This window comes from Aotus nancymaae, unplaced genomic scaffold (genome assembly GCF_030222135.1).
Source record: "Aotus nancymaae isolate 86718 unplaced genomic scaffold, 86718_ANA_hifiasm-v0.15.2.pri h1tg000040l, whole genome shotgun sequence".
Classification (NCBI taxonomy): domain Eukaryota; kingdom Metazoa; phylum Chordata; class Mammalia; order Primates; family Aotidae; genus Aotus; species Aotus nancymaae.
This window is the reverse complement of record NW_026988454.1, coordinates 96503015-96524786: the sequence shown is the minus strand read 5'-3', so window position 1 is coordinate 96524786 and position 21772 is coordinate 96503015. Positions and strand designations below refer to the sequence as shown.

At 33.3% G+C, this 21772-nt stretch overlaps 1 protein-coding gene across 4 annotated transcripts in view; it reads right to left on the bottom strand.

Annotated features, from left to right (window-relative positions):
- LMBRD1 (LMBR1 domain containing 1) overlaps positions 1–21772 on the bottom strand; it is a 191730-nt gene that overhangs the window by 83762 nt on the left and 86196 nt on the right. For all 4 annotated transcript variants that reach the window (XR_001110507.2, XR_010336705.1, XM_012471887.3 and 1 more), the window contains exons 9-14: positions 18164–18316; positions 7206–7270; positions 6765–6867; positions 6100–6204; positions 4382–4531; positions 2348–2426 (exon numbers count right to left, since the gene is read on the bottom strand). Coding sequence is in view for 2 of the 4 variants with exons in the window: in XM_012471887.3 (XP_012327310.2) it covers positions 2348–2426; positions 4382–4531; positions 6100–6204; positions 6765–6867; positions 7206–7270; positions 18164–18316 (655 nt within the window). In the remaining 2 variants the exon portion in view is untranslated. The remainder of the gene's footprint in view (positions 1–2347; positions 2427–4381; positions 4532–6099; positions 6205–6764; positions 6868–7205; positions 7271–18163; positions 18317–21772) is intronic.

The window sequence follows — 21772 nt, the reverse complement described above, 5'->3', positions numbered from 1 at the left end:
TTAGATCCTCTCCTAATCCCCTTCATAGGCTATCAAAAGCTTTTCCTATTTCATCAACTGTCTACCCCATAGCTCACTTAATTCTCAGTACATGACCTGAGCTCATACTTTACAGCCAGTTGTGACAATTATACAGAAATGCCACTTCTTGCCTACACTCAGATAGTAACAAGTTACTATTTGAGGCCATATCCTTGCTTCCTTCCTTGCAATTTACAGAAAGAAACATCCCTCATTCTATCTAAAGCATTCTGTCCTGGATATTCTTAATATCATATCCCCCAGAATTGGGTGATGTTGGCCAATCATTCATCCTTTTGCTCAAGTCCCTTATATAAAACGATGTACTTATGTACATCATTCCATATGTTTTAAATTATCCCTAGATTACTTATAACACCTAACATAATGAAAATGCTATGTAAATAGTTGTCATACTGTATTGCTTTTTGTGTGCTTTTTTAAATTGTTGCTTTGTTATCTTTTATTTTTTTCCAAATTATTTCTGACCCAAAGTTGGTTGAATCCATGGATCTGGAACCCACGAATATGGAAGGCCAACTGTATATCCAACTGCTTGAACTCCACCTGAACATTCTTGAGATATCTCAAGTCAACTAATCATTTTTCACATTTTTCTCTAATCTTATTATTTGTTTCTTTTTTTGTTTTTGAGACAAAGTCTTGCTCTGTCACCTGGGTTGGAGTTCAGTGGCAAGATCTTGGCTCACTGCAACTTCTGCCTCCCAGGTTCAAGCAATTCTCCTGCCTCAGCCTCCCAAGTAGCTGGGATTATAGGGGTGTACCACCACGCTCAGCTAGTTTTTATATTTTTAGTAGAGACAGAGTTTTGCCATGTTGGCCAGGCTGGTCTTGAACTCCTGACCTCAGGTGATCTGCCCACCTTGGTCTCCCAATATATTTTTTATTTCAGCTGGCAACACCAAAATTAATCAAAGTACTCAGTAACTAGAGTGCCATTCCAGAATCTTCTGTTTCTCTCACCATTGCTCTACATCCAACAATTGGAAATTCTTTCAATTTGCTTCTTAATTTTTTTATTTCACACCCTCATGACCACTGTTTAGGTTAGGCTTTCAACTCTCTTGGATTATTTTAGATAGCTCTCCCTCCCCTAAGTGATTTCCACACTCTGGTCTCAATTTCTCAAATCCATTATCTATATAACTGTTATAATTAACTTACTGAAAAGAAATCAGATCATTTCTTTTTACTTGAAACACTTCATTACCTCTTTAGTCACTTTCCAAAACCTTTTATGATATGGCTCCTAACTCTGCCTTCCTCCCTTCAATCCCTATGCCCCTAATTTAAAAGAGAAAACAAGACCAAACCAATGTTTCAAACTCTCTTGAACACATACTTGTGCAGAACAGCCTTCCTTTGGTGTGCATACCAGATAACCTTAAAATGTAGCTCTGGTATCTCTTTTCTGAAACCTTTCTTTTATGACTACATGACTACTATTCCACAGTGATCCCCATAATGTAGAGTTAATTGCTTCTTCCTCTAGCCTATCCTCGTACCTTGTACTTGTTCCTAATACTCTATTACATTACATAGTTGACCTTGCTATAAAAACTCAGAATTTGTGTTTTTATAATGCATGATTCATGCAGAAATACACTACATTGGATACATGACTTTACCATAAAATAAAAGCATATTGAAGGCAAGTATAGAAAACACTTTTAAAAATTTTGAAAGAATGAACCAGGAATCCTTAATCAGAAATGAATACTATGACATTCAAAGAAAAAAAAATCACCTAAACAGCTCACGTAGAAAAAAAAAGATACTCTAAAAATGCACAGAGGTTAAGAGCACAGAATTTTTGTCCAAATACACATGTGATACTTAACAGAGTGCCTTAAAAACAACTGTATGTTTTTAAAAGTTAACTGCTATTATAACTAACAATATTATTATTAAATTAAATAACTAGACTTGGATGAATTAAAAATTATTCTAGGTCATAAGTACTTTTGGTCCTGGTACTAAGAACTGTAGATTCCACCAAACTCTTTTGTGTTTTTAAGGAAAAAAAAATCACTTAAGAGTGATTTCTTATTACACTAGTAAATGTGATAAATAATAACTATATTTTGTTACTTCCTAAGAAATTTTAATGGTTCTTTCTCTAATGCAAATCATTTCATCAACACGAAATTCTACTGAAGAGATTTACCAACCTCTACTTGCTAGAAGTTTCCTTCTTACCATGCAGTAAAACAAATGCATCAGATGATTAACACAGAAAAATACCAGGAAATCCTTTTCCTACAAATTTATAAGTTCTAAAACAATTGATATAAGCTGCTTTTACCTTCAGGAGCATCTGCATCACATCTCTTTGGCACAAAAAGGGTTGAATTGCCTTTACGATTATCAGAAGTTACATTAGTCTGAAAGACAAAAATGTAGTTAAAATGTAAAAACCACGTGAATAAATACATTTGGAATTAAAAAGTAATCACGCTATGTACTGTATACTGTTTTCTACTAACTACATCTACCTAACATTCTAAAATGTAAATTTTATGCAACATTGCTCTTAGAAGAAAAATAATTATAGTAAATTAAATATTAAGGCTTTTTGCAATAATCCTTTAGGTCCTGTGTTGAACAACAGGACTTCTTCCCAGAACAGACAAATTCCATTTTTAGTACAAGTATAGCATCTGAAGAGAATGCTATTTTCAGACTGTGGAACATGTAAAGAATATCTTTTGTCCAAGCAAAAGCATAATCTTCCTTCATTCCTTCACAGGAGGATGTTTAATAATCATGACCTAGTGAGCTAGGTGAAGGGGATGAAGCAAGAAGAGAATAAAAAGGTTTAAGAACTGAGAAATATGGTTCATGCAACTTTCCAAACTCAGGTCATTCATGTACCTCCATCATGATCTGTGCTTTATCTGTTTCGCCTACATTATAACTTAATATTTTTCAATGAAATAGCCTTTTAACACTCAACAATATTATGGATGATACTGATTGAGGGTTGATATGTTTGTTAGATTTTTCTTTCTAATTGTATGTTAAAGTAAAGAAAGAATGGAGGATGTAGAGGATAAAAAAGAAACGATCTGGACACACTGATTTTAATAATGAAAGACTCCACTAAAGCAATGCTTGATCAGGCCCTGAAACATAAATATGGTTTGTACAGTTAAGAAGTAGAGCAAGAGGTATTTTAAAAAGGAAACAAACTAAATAAAGCTTGAATCAGATATGGTCAGAATATTTTGAATTGTCAGAAATTCCATTTGACCCAGCAATCCCATTACTGGGCATATATCCAAAGGATTATAAATCGTTCTACTATAAGGACACATGCACACGAATGTCCATTGCAGCACAGTTTACAATAGCAAAGACCTGGAACCAACCCAAAAGCCCATCGATGATAGACTGGACAGGAAAAATGTGGCACATATACACCATGGAATATTATGCAGTCATTAAAAATGAGGAGTTCGCGTCCTTTGTAGGGACATGGATGAACCTGGAAACCATCATTCTCAGCAAACTGACACAAGAACACAAAACCAAACACCACATGTTCTCACTCATAGGAGGGTGTTGAACAAGGAGAACACATGGACACAGGGAGGGGAGCACTATACATGGGGGTCTGTTGTGAGGGAGTGGGGGGGGACAGCGGGGGGGGAGTTGGGGAGGGATAGCATGGGGAGGAATGCCAGATATGGGTGAGGGGGAGGGAGGCAGCAAATCACACTGCCATGAATGCACCTATGCAACAACTTTGCATGTTTTTCACATGTACCCCAAAACCTAAAATGCAATAAAAAAAAAAAAAAGAAAATCCAAACTTACTGTTCTATTAAAACTAAAAACCACAGTTGGCTTTTGAGAGATCAATAGCATCAATAAATCAGCAGAACATATATGAGGATACCCATCATGTTAAAAGATTGTCTAGTTATCTACAAATAAAATGTTTATAAAGCCTCTTCTAGAGGATTCATAGTGCCAATGAACAGACCTGCTGTGCTCACTAAAACTTTTTTTGGGAGCCATATTATTAATATTACTTAAAATGTTATTTTAGAGGAAGTATTATGAGTTTTAATAAAGTGCTAAGGTAAAGCTCAGTAGCTTAGCACCATGGGACACATTTAAGGAACTATTAAAATGAAATTCTGTGCATTGTTTAAAAAAAAAAAAGTATGAAACAAATATAAATATGCTAAAAACTATAAATAAAAAACCAGTTTTAGCAATATTAAATTTAATCTGATAAGCTAATATCTTTTGCTAACCACTACAACTAAAATTTGACTTTAAATCTATCTTTCAAATATCAAAATAATCAAGTTTTAAGTATCTCACTTACCTCTATTAAGTAATTTTGGCTTCCATACATAACATATTGGGGAGCAAGACTATAAATCATGTAGCTAGTGTGAAGGACAATAAGCAGAAGTATCATGCAGAGAAACAGGAGTGCTTGGGGCCTGGTTCTACCTCTTCTGATTTTATATAACTGGAAAGAAAAGAGTGACAAAACTTCAACAATATATTTCATTTGTAAAGCATTAAATCCTGTTCTTGTATTATGGGAAATCATTTACAATGTTCCATCAACCATTTTTTTCCTTCCAAAATATATTCTAAAAATTCTTAATCATCCCAAACAATTTTAAGACTATTCACATGGTCTATTTCCAGAGAAATCTTCTAACCTTATTGTGTAAAAGCATCTGTTAGATGTTCATGGAGCTAATTGTGAATTATCTCTGGTACTAGCTAAAGATTAGGAGTATGACTTTAAACTCTAAGTTTTAGTAATATGTAACAATTTTATATAATTTTTAATACAATATTGCCTAAGAATAGACAATGTCATGTGTTTATAAACATCGATTTCTATGAAATATTCATGTCATCCTTATACTTTGCCATAAAAATTAGTTTATGAAAAATTCTGATATATTTACTAAAGAAATTTTCACATGTATCTATACTAAAGGGAAATGAAAACACATGGTAACTGAAACATAAGGAACCAGGCAACTTGCTTCATTTCAATAGCATAGCATGCTTTTATTTTAGCAAATTAAGTATCACCTCCCTGTTTTATTACTAGATTGTAATACACTACATTGTACACTAATGTAGTACAGACTCCAATTCTAGATAGGATGACAATAAGATCACTTAGAAATTTACATGTCCCAGGTTCTTTCACAGCAAGTAGTGGCATGTGATATTAAGCATGAAAAGGAAAGCAGAAGTCTGTTAAGGATTTCTGTAAAAGTCTTGTTTTATTGATATAGTTGTATACCCTATCTCCTAACTACCTTTTTCTTTACAGAATATGAACACGATAAAGGAAACTGTAGCAGTCGTACTACAATCATGACAGAGATACTCAAATAATTACAGAGATATTGGACCTGACTTTTTTGGGCTACTGAAGCAATACTAGATTCTTTTTTCCCTTAGCAAGAAAATTTTCATTAGTTCAAGCCACTATTCAACTGAGTTCTCTTTTATTCACAGCTGGAAGTAGTGTCTACCTGATATAGCTTCATTTTAAAATTGTTAATTCATCTCAAAATAAGAATAAGAAGAAAATAATCAACGATATGGTAATCTTTAATTATAATAAGGAGAGCTATCTTTTGGGCTTCAGTGTATCTATTGTATTCTAAAAAAAGTTAAGAAATTATGTAACTTTTGGACCAATGTTTCTCAACCATGGAAATACTGACATTTTAGGCTAGGTAAGTCTGTCCTGTGTACTACGGGATTTTTAATAAGAATCTCTGGCCCCTACCCACTACATGCCAGTAGCACTCCCCAGTTATAACAACTAAAAATATCTCTAGATACTGCCAAATGTTTCCGGGGGGTAAAATCACCCTTGTTTAAGAATCACTGCTCTAGATAAAAAGTACTTTTAGGTCAACATGAAGTGAAAAGGCTAGTATTTCTCTCACTTGTGGTATAAAAATACTTACAGCTTCTATATTCTAAATCTAAGATAATTTGCAATAATGAAGATTACACACAGAATGAGAAAAAAATAATACTGTAAAATATACTTACTCTAATCCAAAAGAACCATATGCCAATATTTCGAATTCCTGCCATTGAAGTAAAAATAAAGTACATAATAATAATTGTTATAAGAATATAATCAAGAGGGAAAACCTGAAAAAAAAAGATGAAATTAAATTTAGCATATAAACTATAAGCACCCTAACAGTCATATAAAATAAACTAAAAACCTCATTATTGTTTACAATATCGACCTTGATTTAGATTAGGCTACTGTGTTTAAAAAAAATCCTCAGAAAACAAACAAGTACCAAACTATTAACAAAATTTTTAATACCATTATCCTAAAAAAATTCTAAAGCAAATTAAACTAAAACTGCATTTATCTATTAAATAAAAAACTTGATCAAACATTAATACGAAAAATAATTTAGAGAAGGTCACCTTATATTATATAATATATCCCAAGTTAAATTATGTCTAACATAAAAGTCCAGGAATATATCAATATAATAATATTTAAAGCAACATGTCTATGTATAAATTATAGGCAAATAAAAAGTAAAACTATCGAAGAATATAAGCATATGTCAAACTACTAATAGGTTTTTAGCATCATAATTTTATGTGGAACAGAATGTCAGAATGTTTGCTAGACTCTAGCATTTTATATTTTAGCAGCTACAGTATAAAATGATTGGTATTTTACTTACTGTTTGTAATAAAGGCAAAAGCATATTCAGTGGATTACTCAGGTTAGCTCCAAAAATTATGAAACCAGAATCTATTCCGGCTGAATGAAGAGCTTTATCTAAACTAAAAAAAAAATTATAAAGAATGAAATTTGTTATACTATCACATTTTTAGCAAATTTAGAAAAAATATAATTTAAGCATGAAAATACATCTGAGTCAAATAAAACAATGGATAACAAATTAAACCACACTTAAATATCTCACAGATATTGTTCGCTTGATTAAGAATAAAGAAATACTCTAATACTAAATGTTTTAGCCATTCTTTGAGTTAATAGAACACTTCAAGTAAAAAAGCTACTGAAGATGAATAGCCTACACTAATGGCATTCAGCACCAAAATGTATATTATCACAGAATTTATATAAGTGCTTTAGAAAATGTGTCTACTGTACTTACTTTGACAAGAAGAGAGAAATTACAAACAGCAATGCAACTAAGATGAAAAATATTCCCCAGATGATCTAAAAGCAAATATATATTCATTAAAATATAGTTCTAAAAGTTGATATTAAAAGCACAAACCATCATATTCAATATTAGTTGCTAGAATATGACAATGACATAACAAAAACAATCTAAAATACATTTTAATTTAGTATACAATTCCAGGCATTTATACCTGAATTTTCATTATGAAACTACTTGACTGAGAACATGTACATAAAAGAGACAAACCGGGCTGGGAATGGTGGCTTACGCCTGTAATCCCAGCACTTTGGGAGGCCGAGGCGGGTGGATCACGAGGTCAAGAGATCGAGACCATCCTGGCCAACGTGGTGAAACCCCGTCTCTACTAAAAATACAAAAAATTAGCTGGGCATGGTGGCGCGTGCCTGTAATCCCAGCTACCAGGAGGCTGAGACAGGAAAATTGCCTGAACCAAGGAGGCGGAGGTTGCGGTGAGCCAAGATCGCACCATTGCACTCCAGCCTGGGTAACAAAAGTGAAACTCCATCTCAAAAAAATAAAAAATAAAAAAGAGACAAACCATTTGGTCCTCACTAATAAGTAAAAAAATGGAACTCTTTGCTAGACCAAATACAAGGATTTATTCTATTACATTGAAATGAGACTTTAATGTTGACTGAAAAGTACATTATGACTAACACACAGACACATAGACACACATACAGACACAGACGCACACAAATACACTCACACACACACGCACACAAACACACACACACACACACAGATGCACACACACCCCAAAACTGTAAAATGCAGTTTATATTACCCTGTTAAAATAGAAAATTCAGAACATTTTTCCCATTGAAGTAATAATATATATAAATAATATATATAGTGGTTAAATTATATTACAATCCAGAAAAGCCTATACAAATGATATATTCCTGAAACAGTACTAACAACACTGAAAAAACTGTCATGTAAAATAATGTTTCTGTGGAAAAATGTCCTAAGCACTGTAAGTAGTAGAACACATTTCTCCCAATTGTATGAACTTTATATTAAGATGGTAGAAAAAGAGGAAGAAAAATATTCTAACAGAGTTTCTAATGAAAAGCTTCAGAATACAAAAGAGGTGAAATCTTCCCCAAGTTCCAGGGACAACTGGGCTAAATAGTTGGCAAGGCCAGACCAAAAAAGGGAAGTCTCAGTAAGCACAGTTAAGTGTGTTGGGCTCCTCCTTTAACTGGAATTGATATAAATAGATCAATGAATGTTATGAAATCATGAGTGGTAGGGAGATTTTTTCATCTCATTTCACATGACTATTGAAGTAAATCTTAGAATCCTGAGAGAATAGAATAAGTAACATATGAACCTACCTAGCCTGAAAAGATGATTTTTTGAAATAATTTTGGACCTGTGCTCTGGGGAATTCTTCAGTTATGACAAGGTGCCTTTGGGGCTCACTGGGAAGGAGAGAGTTGACAACAAGAGGGGATCAAGAAGGCTATAGTCATCTCTTGAAAACAAGAGTTATATTGTATATACTATTTTTCATGCTGGGATTTCACAAAAGAATTCATTATTTAAAAAGGGTCTCATTGCAAAAGATTTTGAAGTGATTCCTTTATAGTAACAAGTGTTCATTGGTAGAGGGTATAAAGGAGTTATCCAATTTTTTTTTCTACCAGATTCAGGCATCTATATTTGGTACTGTGGTGAACTGAAAGGCAAGAGCCCTATACTTATGATTCTCAAGTGAAACACATTTCTTACTAATAGCTGTTAACAAAAAATAGTTTGTAGCATGAGGCAGTATAATTACCAAGTACCAATTAGTAGTAGAAGAACATGATATAGAAACAGCATTTGAAAAGATTCCCTTCCTTTGATGTCTATTTTGGCAAAAAAAAAAAAAAAAAAAAAAAAGGTTAAAAAAATTCAAAAAAAACTTCTTAGCTATCTTCCCAATCTGTAGAGATGACTGACCCAGAGTTAGACTGCTTATTCAGTTACCTAACAGAACACAGAAAAAATGCAAAAAATATAAATATTTTATAAAGACCAAGAAAACTCTACATATTTACTAGAACTTAAATTAGTAGTTACAGAATAATATCAGTGATGACCACATTGGATTGACCTAAATGCCATATATTACATTCTAGCTATAATGCCAATTTTAAAATAAAAATTAAACTATAGAGGTAACATCAATAAAAATGGAGTAAGAACTGAACATTTTATCCTCCATAAAAGCAGATTCCAAGAAAAATCAATGAGGAAAGAAGAGCCTTTTTAACAAATAGTTCTCGGGCAAGTAGATACTCACGTGCAAAAACTTGTATCCCTACCTCACACCGTACAAAAATTAATTCAAAATGGACCAAAGACCCAAATGTAAGAGCTAGTAAACTATAAAAACTCTTAACAGAATACAGGTGACCTCTGGATTAGACTATGACTTTCTACATAAGATATCTAAAACACAAGCAACAGAAGAAAAATTGGACTTTGTCTAAATTAAAAATTCTTTTGCTTCAAAGGATACTATCAGGAAAGTGAAAAGCTAACACACAGAATAGGAGAAAGTATTTGTTTTGTGAATATAAAGAACTCTTACACCTTAAGAAGAAGAATACAATCCAACTGAAAAAAATGGGCAAAGGATTTGAATATCCATTTCTTTAAAGAAAATATACAACTGGCCAATAAGCACCTGAAGAGATGCTCAATATCATTCACTAGAGAAATGTAAATTAAACCCACAGTGTGAACTAGAGAAATGTGAACCAAACTGCTTCACGCTCACTAGGATGTCTATAAACAAAAAAAATCAACAAGTATTTATCAGGCTGTGGAGAAATTGGCACGCTTATATAGTTCTGGTGGAAATGTAAAATGGTGCAGATGCTTTAAAAAACAGCCTGACAATTCCTCAAAAAGTTATTACCCAGCAATTCCAGTCTTTGGTATATATCAAACAGACTGAAAACATCTATCCCCACAAAAATTTGTATATAAATGTTCACATCAGCATTTTTTATAATACTAAAAAATAAAAATCCAAATGCCCATGAGTTGATAAACTGATAACAAAATGTGGTATATCCATACAATGGAATACTATTCACTATAAAAAGGAATGAAATAATGCTACATGCACATGAATAAATCTTTAAAAACATTTATGCTAAATGAAGACAGAAAATACCACATATTGAATGATTCCATTTATATTAAATGTCCAGAACAGACAAATCCATAGAGATAGAAAGATTAGTGGTTGCCACAGACAGGGAGAATGGGGCAGACTGCTCATGGGTATGGGTTTCTTTTTCAAGGGAATAAAATGTTCTGGCATTTGATGGTGATAGTGGCACAATCTTGTGACTATACTAAAAATTACTGCAGTTACACTTTAAAAAGATGAATTTCATGGTGAATTATATTTCAAATGGAAAAAAAAAAAGTTACGTAGGTCCATAATCACTTATCCATATTTCTGAAATCTAAAATGTTCCAGAAATCAAACTTTTCTTCCTAACTCATTTGTTGATTAAATCTCACTTAAACTAACATGGGTCTTTTAAAAGTAACTCACTGTGAATATTAATTAATATATATTCACTGCAGAACTATTAATGTGCTTGAAAGAGAGTAAGAGGGCTGCTGCTCTGGTTCTTTTAAAGAGTATTATTTAATTAATATATAATATATATATATTCTAAAAAATGAAAAATTCTAAATTTTACACTATGTTTGATCCAAGGATTTTGGCTAAGGATTTCTGAACCTATATTATTGTTATGAACTGAATATTTGTGCCCACACACACTCTAAATTTTATATATTGGAGTACCAACCCCAATGTGATGGTTTTGGAATTAGGGTCTTTGGAAGGTAATTCAATTAGATGAGTTTATAAAAATGAGGCCCTGATGATGAAATTACTGTCCTTATAAGAAGAGAAGAGACCAGAACTAACTCTCTTTCTGCCACAAAAGGACATAGCAAGCCTGTGGCCATCTGCAAGCCAAGAAGAGGGAGCTGACCAAGAATCAAATCTGCTAGCAACTTCATCTTGAACTTTCCAGTCTATAGAGGAATAAATGTCTGTTCTTTAAGCCAGGGGTCTCCAGCCCTCAGGCCCTGAATTACCAGTCCATGGCATGGCCACACAGCAGGAGGTGAGCGGCAGGTGAGCAAGCATCACTGCCTGAGCTGTGCCTCCTGTCAGATCAGTGGAAGCATGAGATTCTAATAGGAACATAAGCCCTTTTGTGAACTGCACATATGAGGGATCTAGGTTGCATGCTCCATATGACAATCTAATGATAAATATAATGCGTTTGAATAACATGATCTGTTAAATACATGTGTATACAACAGCAGAGAGAAAAAAACAACAGTTTAGTTGGATCTTAATAATCTAGGTAAGAAAATATATAGCAAGCATACATATGGAATGGGTAAGGCTAGCTTGAATAAAACAAAGGGAACAAAGGGAATGCAAAGGAGACAGGAAATGTGAGAAGGTGTGATACAGGCCTCAATAAAAGAAAGGTCCACTATTAAATGGGGGTAGAAGAGAAGGAGGACACCTTTAAAAAAATAACTAGAATTTAAAATCGAGAACAAAGCTTGGCTGAAAAATTAAAGGATAAGTCTCACTTGTACCCACTAGTCTCCAGTTTGACTTTTTAGTGGTAATTACCATTAATAAGTTCCCATGAATCACTCCAGAAATGGTGTATGCTCACTGACACAACAATATTAACAAAAAGAGTATCCACCACAATATTAGCAATCTGAACATTAGTTTCAGTTAAAATACAACACATGCTGAACATTTTAAAGAACTGCTCAAGATAGGATTTATTTGTAAAGAAAGACATAGTGCTCCTATTCCTTTCAATGGCTCCATAGTACTTTCTAGTATGGAAATAACAATTCATTAAGCCAGTCTCTTACTGAGGAGCAATGATTGTTTTCACAATGCAGTTATTAGAAGCAATAGTATAACAAACAAATACGATTTTTTAAAAAAATTAATAGACTTTATATATATATATATTATTGCACTTTAGGTTCTGGGGTACATGTGCAAAACATGCAGGACTGCTGCATAGGTACATACACAGCAATGTGGTTTGCTGCCTCCAAACCCCTGTCACCTATATCTGGCATTTCTCCCCGTGTTATCCCTCCCCAACCTACCTACCCCCCGTTGTCCCTCCCCTACACCCTACAACAGACCCCAGTGTGTGATATTCCCCTCCATGTGTCCATATGTTCTCATTGTTCAACACTCGCTTATGAGTGAGAACAAGTGGTGTTTGATTTTTTGTTCTTCTGTCAGTTTGCTGAGAATGATGGTTTCCAGATTCATCCATGTCCCTACAAAGGACATAAACTCATCATTTTTTTATGGCTGCCTAGTATTCCATGGTGTATATGTGCCACATTTTCCTTGTCCAGTCTAAAGTTGATGGGCATTTGGGTTGGTTCCAGGTCTTTGCTATTGTAAACAGTGCTGCTATGGACATATGTGTGCATGTGTCTTTATAACAGAATGATTTATAATCCTTTGGATATATACCCAGTAATGGGATTTCTGGGTCAAATGGAATTTCTATTTCTAGGCCCTTGAGGAAGCACCACACTGTCTTCCACAATGGTTGAACTAGTTTACACTCTCACTAACAGTATAAAAGTGTTCCTATTACTCCACATCCTCTCCAGCATCTGTTGTCTCCAGATTTTTTAATGATTGGTATGAGATGGTATCTCAGTGTGGTTTTGATTTGCATTTCTCTAATGACCAGTGATGATGAGCACTTTTTCATGTTTGTTGGCCTCATGAATGTCTTCTTTTGAAAAGTTTGTTTATGTCCTTCACCTACTTTTGAATGGGTTTGTTTATATTTTTCTTGTAAATCTGTTTTAGTTCTTTGTAGATTCTGGATATTAGCCCTTTGTTAGATGGGTAGACTGTAAAAATTTTTTCCCATTCTGTTGGTTGCTGGTTCACTATAATGATTGTTTCTTTTGCTATACAGAAGCTCTGGAGTTTAATTAGAGCCTGCATAGCCCAGATAATTCGAAGCAAAAAGAACAAAGCTGGAGGCATCACACTACCTGATTTCAAACTATACTATAAGGCTACAGTAATCAAAACAGCATGGTACTGGTATCAAAACAGAGGTATGGTACTGGTATCAAAACAGACCAAGGGAACAGAACAGAGGTGTTGGAGGCAATGCCACACATCTAAAACCATCTGATTTTTGACAAATCTGACAAAAACAAGCAATGGGGAAAGGAGTCCCTGTTTAATAAATGGTGTTGGGAAAACTGACTTGCCATGTGCAGAAAGCAGAAACTGGACCCTTTCTGACACCTTACACTAAAATTAACTCCAGATGGATTAAAGACTTAAACATGAGGCTCAATACCATGAAAACCCTAGAAGAAAACCTAGGCAAAACCATTCAGGACATAGGCATAGGCAAGGACATCATGAAGTCCTAAAACACCAAAAGCATTGGCAACAAAAGCCAAAATAGACAAATGAGATCTAACTAAACTCCAGAGCTTCTGTACAGCAAAAGAAACAGTCATTAGAGTGAACTGGCAACCATATACAGTCTGATGTTCATTAATGTACTTACTGCTATTGAATATACACCCAAATTATTCAAAATAATAGATTTTGAGACATATATATTTTACCACAATAAAAAATCTAAAATATATATGTGCAAGATAATTACAAACATGAATTTATAATTTTCTGTATAAGCATAAGAAGTATATATGGTAAAATCTCAAGTTACATTTAAAACCTAATGACCTATAAGTTACCCAGGCCAATCAGTTATATAAGCTCAAAGTATACTCTTCTGTCAGGGAAGAGTTTATTCAAGTATTTAATGAGTATCAGACTGTATGCTTAGAAATATGTTCAATATTACACATAAATGCTGTTTTAAAGAGCTATTAACTTATTCTAATTAGGCGCTTATTTTTATAATTGTCTTCAGCACAAAACTAATCTCCCTTCAGTTCCATGGTAGTATTTAAGAACTTGAAGAATCCTACATATAGAACTGTAACAGCAGCAGCTGCAATTTTCTGAGCTGTTTATATCAAAAGGAACTGCACTGCATACATTATTTCATTTAATTGCTACAACAAAATAAGGTGGGTATGTAATTCCACTTTAAGAATGAGAAAAGTGAGATTCAAAAAGCTTAAGAAGTTACATAGTTGGTGAGGAGCAGTCTGACTTGAATGTTAATGTTTAAGAAACTCTAAATGAAAATTTGGCTTTCTATTTCTGAACTACACCAATTGTAGACAAACACAGAGGTGATGAATAAAAACTTTCATGTCTCATTTAAGGAAAAAAAGCAATGACTATCTCATCACAATACATGTTAAACCCTCAATTACAGAATGATAAGTCTGTACCCCTAGAGATTCTTTTCAGGCATGCCTATTATCCTATTCCTAACTTAGGACGAAACACGGAAAGACAGGTAGAAATTTAGATCAATATTCAGGAATGACACATCTACTAACAAAAAGAATAATTGTTTCAGCCAATGAAATTAGGAAAGTAATAAAAGCAATTACAAATCTTGTAAGGAAGAAGTAAAACTGTCTTTTAGCAGTTGATATGATCATGTACCAAAAAACCTTCTAAGGAATCTACAATAAAGATACTAAAACTAAAACTAATAATTTGACCAGGTTACAGGATATAAAGGTAAGATAAAAAGACAAATTTTTACATACTAACAACAAATATCAAAAACTGAAGTTAAACAACACAATTTGAAAGAGTATAAAAAATACTTAGAGGTAAATTTATCAAGATATTTGTAAGACCTCTACATTGAACGCTACAAAACATTCCTGAGAGAAATTTAAGATGTAAATAAACAGATATCATGTTCATAGACTAGAATATATCAATTCTCCCCCAAATTTACCTATAAAATTCAAAGCGATCCCATAGATAGCCTAGTGAATGTTTTGTGGCATTATAAATTGATTCTTAAATTTATATGAAAATGCAAAGGATTTGGCAAAGCCAAAACAAATTTGAAAAAGGAAAATAAAACTGAAAAATTTATAGTACCTAACTTCATGGCAGATTATAAAGCTCTAGTAATCAAGTATTAGCATAAAGACATATAGATCAATGGAATAGAAGAGAGATTCCAGAAACAGACCCACAAATATACTACAATCAATCTACTTGACAAAACTTCCAAGGAAAGTCAATGAGCAAAGGATAGTCTTTACAAAAAATTATGCTGGAACAATTAAAATAAATCTTAACCCTTAAGTCATACCACAGCACAAAAGTAACTTAAAAAGAGCCATGATCCCAAGCATAAGACTTAAATCTACAAAATTTCTATAAGAAAATTTCTGAGGACACAAAAATATGAACCAAAAATAGATATGTAAATTGGAATTCATCAAAATTTAAGAAAAATCTGAATTACAGTGTTAAGAAAATAAAAACATAAAGAAAACTTGCCATGAACTAGATGATGCAATACATATATTTGACAAAGTACTAGATCCAGACTATATAATGAATACTTGTATGTTTACTTATAATAGAAAACCTAATTTAGAAAAGATTTAAACACACATTTTACAGAAAATAGCCAATAAGCATACAAAACGATGCTAAATATCATTAGTCACCAATGAAATGCAAAGCAAAATTGTGAGATGTTACTGCACATTCTTAAGAGTAACTCTTAGACACTACATAAGAGTTGAAAAGAATGTGAAACAATGGGCAATCTCTTATTGCTGTGGGAATGCAAAATGGTGTAACCCTTTTCGAAAATACTTTGGCAGTTTCTTATAAAGTTAAACATTAGATCCAAAAATTCTACTCTTAAGTGTTTACCCAAAAGAAATGAATGAAAGAACATATATACACAAAGATTGGTACAAAAATGTTCATATTAACATTATTCACTATAGTCTCAAACCAGAAACAACCCAAATTTCCACCAACAGGAGTGAGTAAACAAACAAGTTCTGATATAGACACACATTGTAATACTACTGAACAATAAAACTGAATGAACCACCGGTCAAAAAACATATTAAATATTAACATGGGCAAATCTCAAAAACTGTGCTGTGCCAAAGAAGCCACCAGATAAAATATTGTATACTCTATGATTCCATTTAAAACTCCAGAACACATAAAACAACTCTAAAGACAGAAAGGACATCAATAGTTACCTAAAGTCTGAGCTCAGGAAAGCAAGAGAGGGCACAAGGTAGATTTTTCAGGTGATGTGGATGTTCTACCTGTCTATATTTGGCAAAACCAATCTTTACACTTAGTAAGGTTGACTTGAAAATCCTTCTAAACATATGTTTGGTGAAATAGAACATAGCATATTTAAAAGAAGGCAGCTGATGTTAGAGACCAGATTATAAATATTTATAAAAACCTAAAAACAATTTAGAATTAAACTAAAGCTGGAGAGGGTTTCATCATACTTTCAGTGCTATGAAGACAAATCACCTTGGGGAAAAAAACTGGGGTGAATCTTTAAAAAATTTATTCTAACAGAAGATTTAAAAAGTGATTACATAGAAAAACTAACTGATTATAGCATGCTTTTGAAAATCTCTTTCAAGCCAGGGGCTTTTTAGGGTGAGCAGTTAGTGCATTTCTTTCTAATTATAAAAGATGGAGAAAGCAGCAACAGAATTGAACCTGACTGATTCATCTTTGAATGGTTCTTTCATCCATTTCTTAATGTTTAAGTTCGTGGGTACAAGTGCAGGTTTGTTACATAGGTAAACTTGTGTCACAGGGGTTTGTTGTACAGATTATTTCATCACCCAGGTACTAAGGAAGGTACTCATTAGTTATTTTTCCTGATTCTCTCCCTCCATCCACCCTCCACCCTCTGAAAGGCCCCAGTGTGTTGTTCCCCTCTATCTGTCCACGTTGAACCACTTCTTTTAAAATTTAGCCTAAATCCATTTTCTAACTTCATTTTGCCTAACTTCAAGTTAGTGCACTCACTGAATTTTCTGAATTACAACTTGTAGGCTATTGTATACAAAGGTATGGTGTTTGAAATGCTTCCAGATATAGAAAGAGCATATTTGGAAGTCTGTGGCCAGCAGTTTTTGCTACTTTTTAGACAGAGCCATATTAAAATCATCTTAATTCAATAAAGGTAGTAAAGTTTAGGTACCCTAGTCCTAAGAATTCAAAGCTGATAGATGATGGTTTCTAAACAATGAAAATAATAATTTTCCATGTCAAATAATATCTTTTTACATACTTTCAGAAACATTATCTGACAATGAAGTGAATTCTATTACTGTCAGTCAGGGTTACTATAGTATGTTCTTTTTTTTTTTTTATGGATTAAAGAAAGTCATTTTGTTTCTCACAGTTTTCACAACCCAAACAAATGGATAAATTCATAAAGAAAATGTCATACATACATAATTGGAATATTATTCAGCTTTGTTAAAAAAAAAAGGGGGGGGATCCTCTCATTTGTGACAATATGAATGCACCTGAAAGATACTATGCTAAGTGAAATAAGTCAGGCACAGAAAGACAAATACTGCACATTTATTTATTTATAGAGAAGTATAAACTTGAAGAATATGCCAGTAGCATATTGCAATACTTATCTATATTTTTATTTTAATTTCACAACAACTGTTGTAATACATTGCTCAGAAAAATTATGCACTTTGTCCAAACTATCAAAGAGAGCTATGATTTAAAACCGTATTAAACCCCCCAAATCCATTTTAAGTATCACGCTGTAATACCTCAAAAGGAAAGCTCAATCTCTCCAAGAGGTACTACATAAACTTGGGAGAAGAGTGACAGCATAATTTTTAAAAACTTAATTTACCTTCAGAGGACGCAGAGCGCCACAAAATTTTGTCCACCAGCTGTTTTCAATGAATTCTAAATGCCTCTCTCTCTTCTTAAGTGTTCGTAACCTTTCTTCAAATTGTTTTAAGGCACGTTTATCCCTTGCTGGCAAAGGTCGACCATCTTTGCTCTGCAAATAACAGAAGAAAATAAAAGTTTTATCATTAACATCTTATTAAAGTACTTAGCAGATTCAGCAGATCAGGTGACAAAACCTTTTCAGGATGGACATTCCTCAGGCAAATTTACAAACTAAAAAAAACCTGACAACTGCAATATGACAATAAACATAGGATAACCAAGGTCAGCATCAAAATGTGGATGTGTGTACATTCATTCCTACCTTCTTCTTGATCGCAATATATGGTAGAGTTATGCTCCAGAAAAAGTTTTTTTAATAAGAAGAGTTAACTACTATGCACTTTGTTCAATTATTCTCCATCCCCTCTAAACTCACTGTATCACTTATTTTAATATAGTTGGCTCTGTTCCTTCCCTCTCTCTAGTCAAGTGGTTGTGTTACCTGAAATGATGCTTCTCAGCCCAATTAAAATACTAACAGAATGAAGCAACACAAGTACAGATGGCATGCAGAGGTTTTTGTAACAATTACTAAGAATTGACACTTCCTTGTTTTCCAAGTATTTTGGCAATTGAGTCAAGCTTGCTTTGGCCAACCTATCTGACAGGTAATTTCCATCTATTTTTACATGATACTTTCTGTAACCATGAGCAGCACCTTTCTCATCATATCTCATAGACACTATCTCAATGAACTCTCCAGCTCCTGTCTTCAATTGGCTACAAAAATAAGACAACTACTAAATACAGAAAAGGTAAACCATAAAATTGGTTTTATTGGAAGGAAAAAGAAAAATATTTGTACAGGATTACATTTTAAAAATGCAAATATATTAGATATTAGAATGTCTTTAATGTTCCTGTTAAGGTTGAAATAGGTTCCTAGCAGATATACAACATATTGCTCTCCCATGTATCCTAGTGCAGCCTCTATTTGAAATCATAAATATAATGCAGAGAATACCTATGTAACCTTTAATAAAGAGATTTACACAGTTACAACAAACTCTTTACATATCTGCATCATTATGCTCTTCTAAAACCAATCATCCTCTTCCACATCTTACCTTATTGTTTGTCAAACTTCATGCATAAGAAGCACTTAAAAAGTTTGTTAAATACAGACTTCTAGGCTCTATTCCCAGAGGATGTGATTTTGTAGGTCTTAAGTGGGGCCTAGAATTTGAATTTCTACCAAATTTCTAGGAGATGCAGATGCTAATAGTCCAGAGACCACACTTTACATACTCCAGACTATATTTCATTCCTTTAAGTCAAGTACATTGGGTATTATCACTGGATCCCAGAACACAGAAACTAAGATGAATTTTCTGAAGATCAGAGGAATAAAATGAACACTCCCTTCTGGAAGATAAATCCAGGTAACAATACTTCAAGTGTATCGTATGAGAAGGATTTGGCACTTTATATCTTAACCATAACAATATTCCCAAAAATTTCCATTACCATATCAAAAGAATACTAAAAATGAGGTAATTTTGTCTCACTGCTAGTGTTCAGTATTTTAGAAAAAAATTAGTAAACTGATTTAAGGATCCACTTGAAACAAACCCAAGTTATGTGCCTATTTGGTGAATGCTGCAGTGGAATGAGGGATGAATGTCCATTTTGCATTGCCAATTGACTAAACAAATATACAAGAATAATTTTGGTCAGAGAAACAAATACTAAGATGTACACTCAGCAGTAGACATCTATCTCGTTTGAAAGAAAAAATGTAGTTATATAGGTTAAAATGTAGTTCAAAGGTATGAGAAACTCCCTGTTATGAAAAAAAAAAAAAGTCAAAACATGAAAGCTTCCCTTCACACTGTCTCATTGTCTCCAGTTATCGTATTACCATTCCCCTTTCCTACGGTTTTCACTGTTAAGCAGTTCAATATCCTTCTGCAGATTTTCTATTTATTTATACACACCTACACCCACAAATACACACATCTTCAAATATATTTATGATTTCTTGTTATACACAATAGGTAACATTTCTTGAAAACCTTCCTTTTTGTTTAAGTTCAGGGGTACATGTGCAGGATGTGCAGGTTTGTTACACAGGTAAACGTGTGTCATGGGGTTTGTTATACAGATTATTTCATCACCCAGGAATTAAGCCTAGTATCTACTAGTTATTTTTCCTAATCTTCTCCCTCTTTCCACCCTCTGACCTCCAGCAGGCCCTAGTGTGCACTGTTCCCCTCTGTGTGTCCATATGTTTTCATCATTTAGCTTCTACTTGTGAGAACATGCAGTATTAGATTTTCTGTTCATGTGCTGGTTTGCTAAGGATAATGGCCTCCAGCTCCATCCATGTCCCTACAAAGGACATGATCTTATTCTTTTTATGACTGCATACTATTCTATAGTGTATATGTATCACATTTTCATTATGCTGTCTACCACTGAAGGGCATTTAGGTTGATTCCACGTCTTTGCTATTGTGAATACTGCTGCAATGAACATTTGTGTGCATATCTTTTTCTTAGAATGCTTTATATTCCTCTGGGTATATACCCAGAAATGGGATTGCTGGGTTGGATGGTAGTTCTGCTTTTAGTTCTTTGAGGAATCACCATACTACTTTCCACAATGGTTGAACTAATTTACACTTCTACCAACAGTGTATAAGAGTTCCCTTTTTTCTGCAACCTCGCTGGCATCTGTTATTTTTTGACTTTTTAATAACAGCCATCTGACTGGTGTGAGATGGTATCTCACCACAGTTTTTATTTGTATTTCTCTAATGATCAATGATGTTGAGCTTTTTCATATGATTGCTGGCCACATGTATGTCTTCTTTTGAAAACTGTCTTGAGCACCTTTCTTGTGCAAAAAACTGGTCTTCTCTTTTTATATTTATTTGTCGTAAATCTTCTGAATAACTCTTTGAGGCAGATAATAGTATATTCATTTATTAAATGAAGAAAAAAGGCCTACAGATGTTACATGCACAATCAATAGAGCTAGATTTTGAACGGAGATCATCTGATTTTTCAAGATGTATTCTTCAAGCTACATATAGATTTATAAATATATCTCATTCCTTTTCATCACTGCACATTACAACATGGTATCTAGATTTAACAAATAACTTATTTTGAACATTTGCATTATTTCCTTTTTTAGTTTTTGTTGAGGGCCATTGACAATGTGCCATAAACCTCCTTATATACCTGGGTAGAAACATGTATGTATAATTCAGTAGGATAATTTTCTAGAGGTAAACTGTTAAACATTAATTATTAAAAGCGATGTATCTATACGTACATGCACATGTCAAAATATTCAATTTTCTTTAAAAAGCTGTATATTTTACACACTCACAGTCTATCCCCAAATTCTGATAAAAATTTGACAGAGATAAAAATTTAAAAGCGGTCCAAATAATTTTTAAAAATATATTGAGTTGTTCTACTTTTCACATTTCTGATTACTAAGGTTACCAATCGTCTTGGTTTTAGCTCTGAAAATCTCATGTTCTGGATACCCC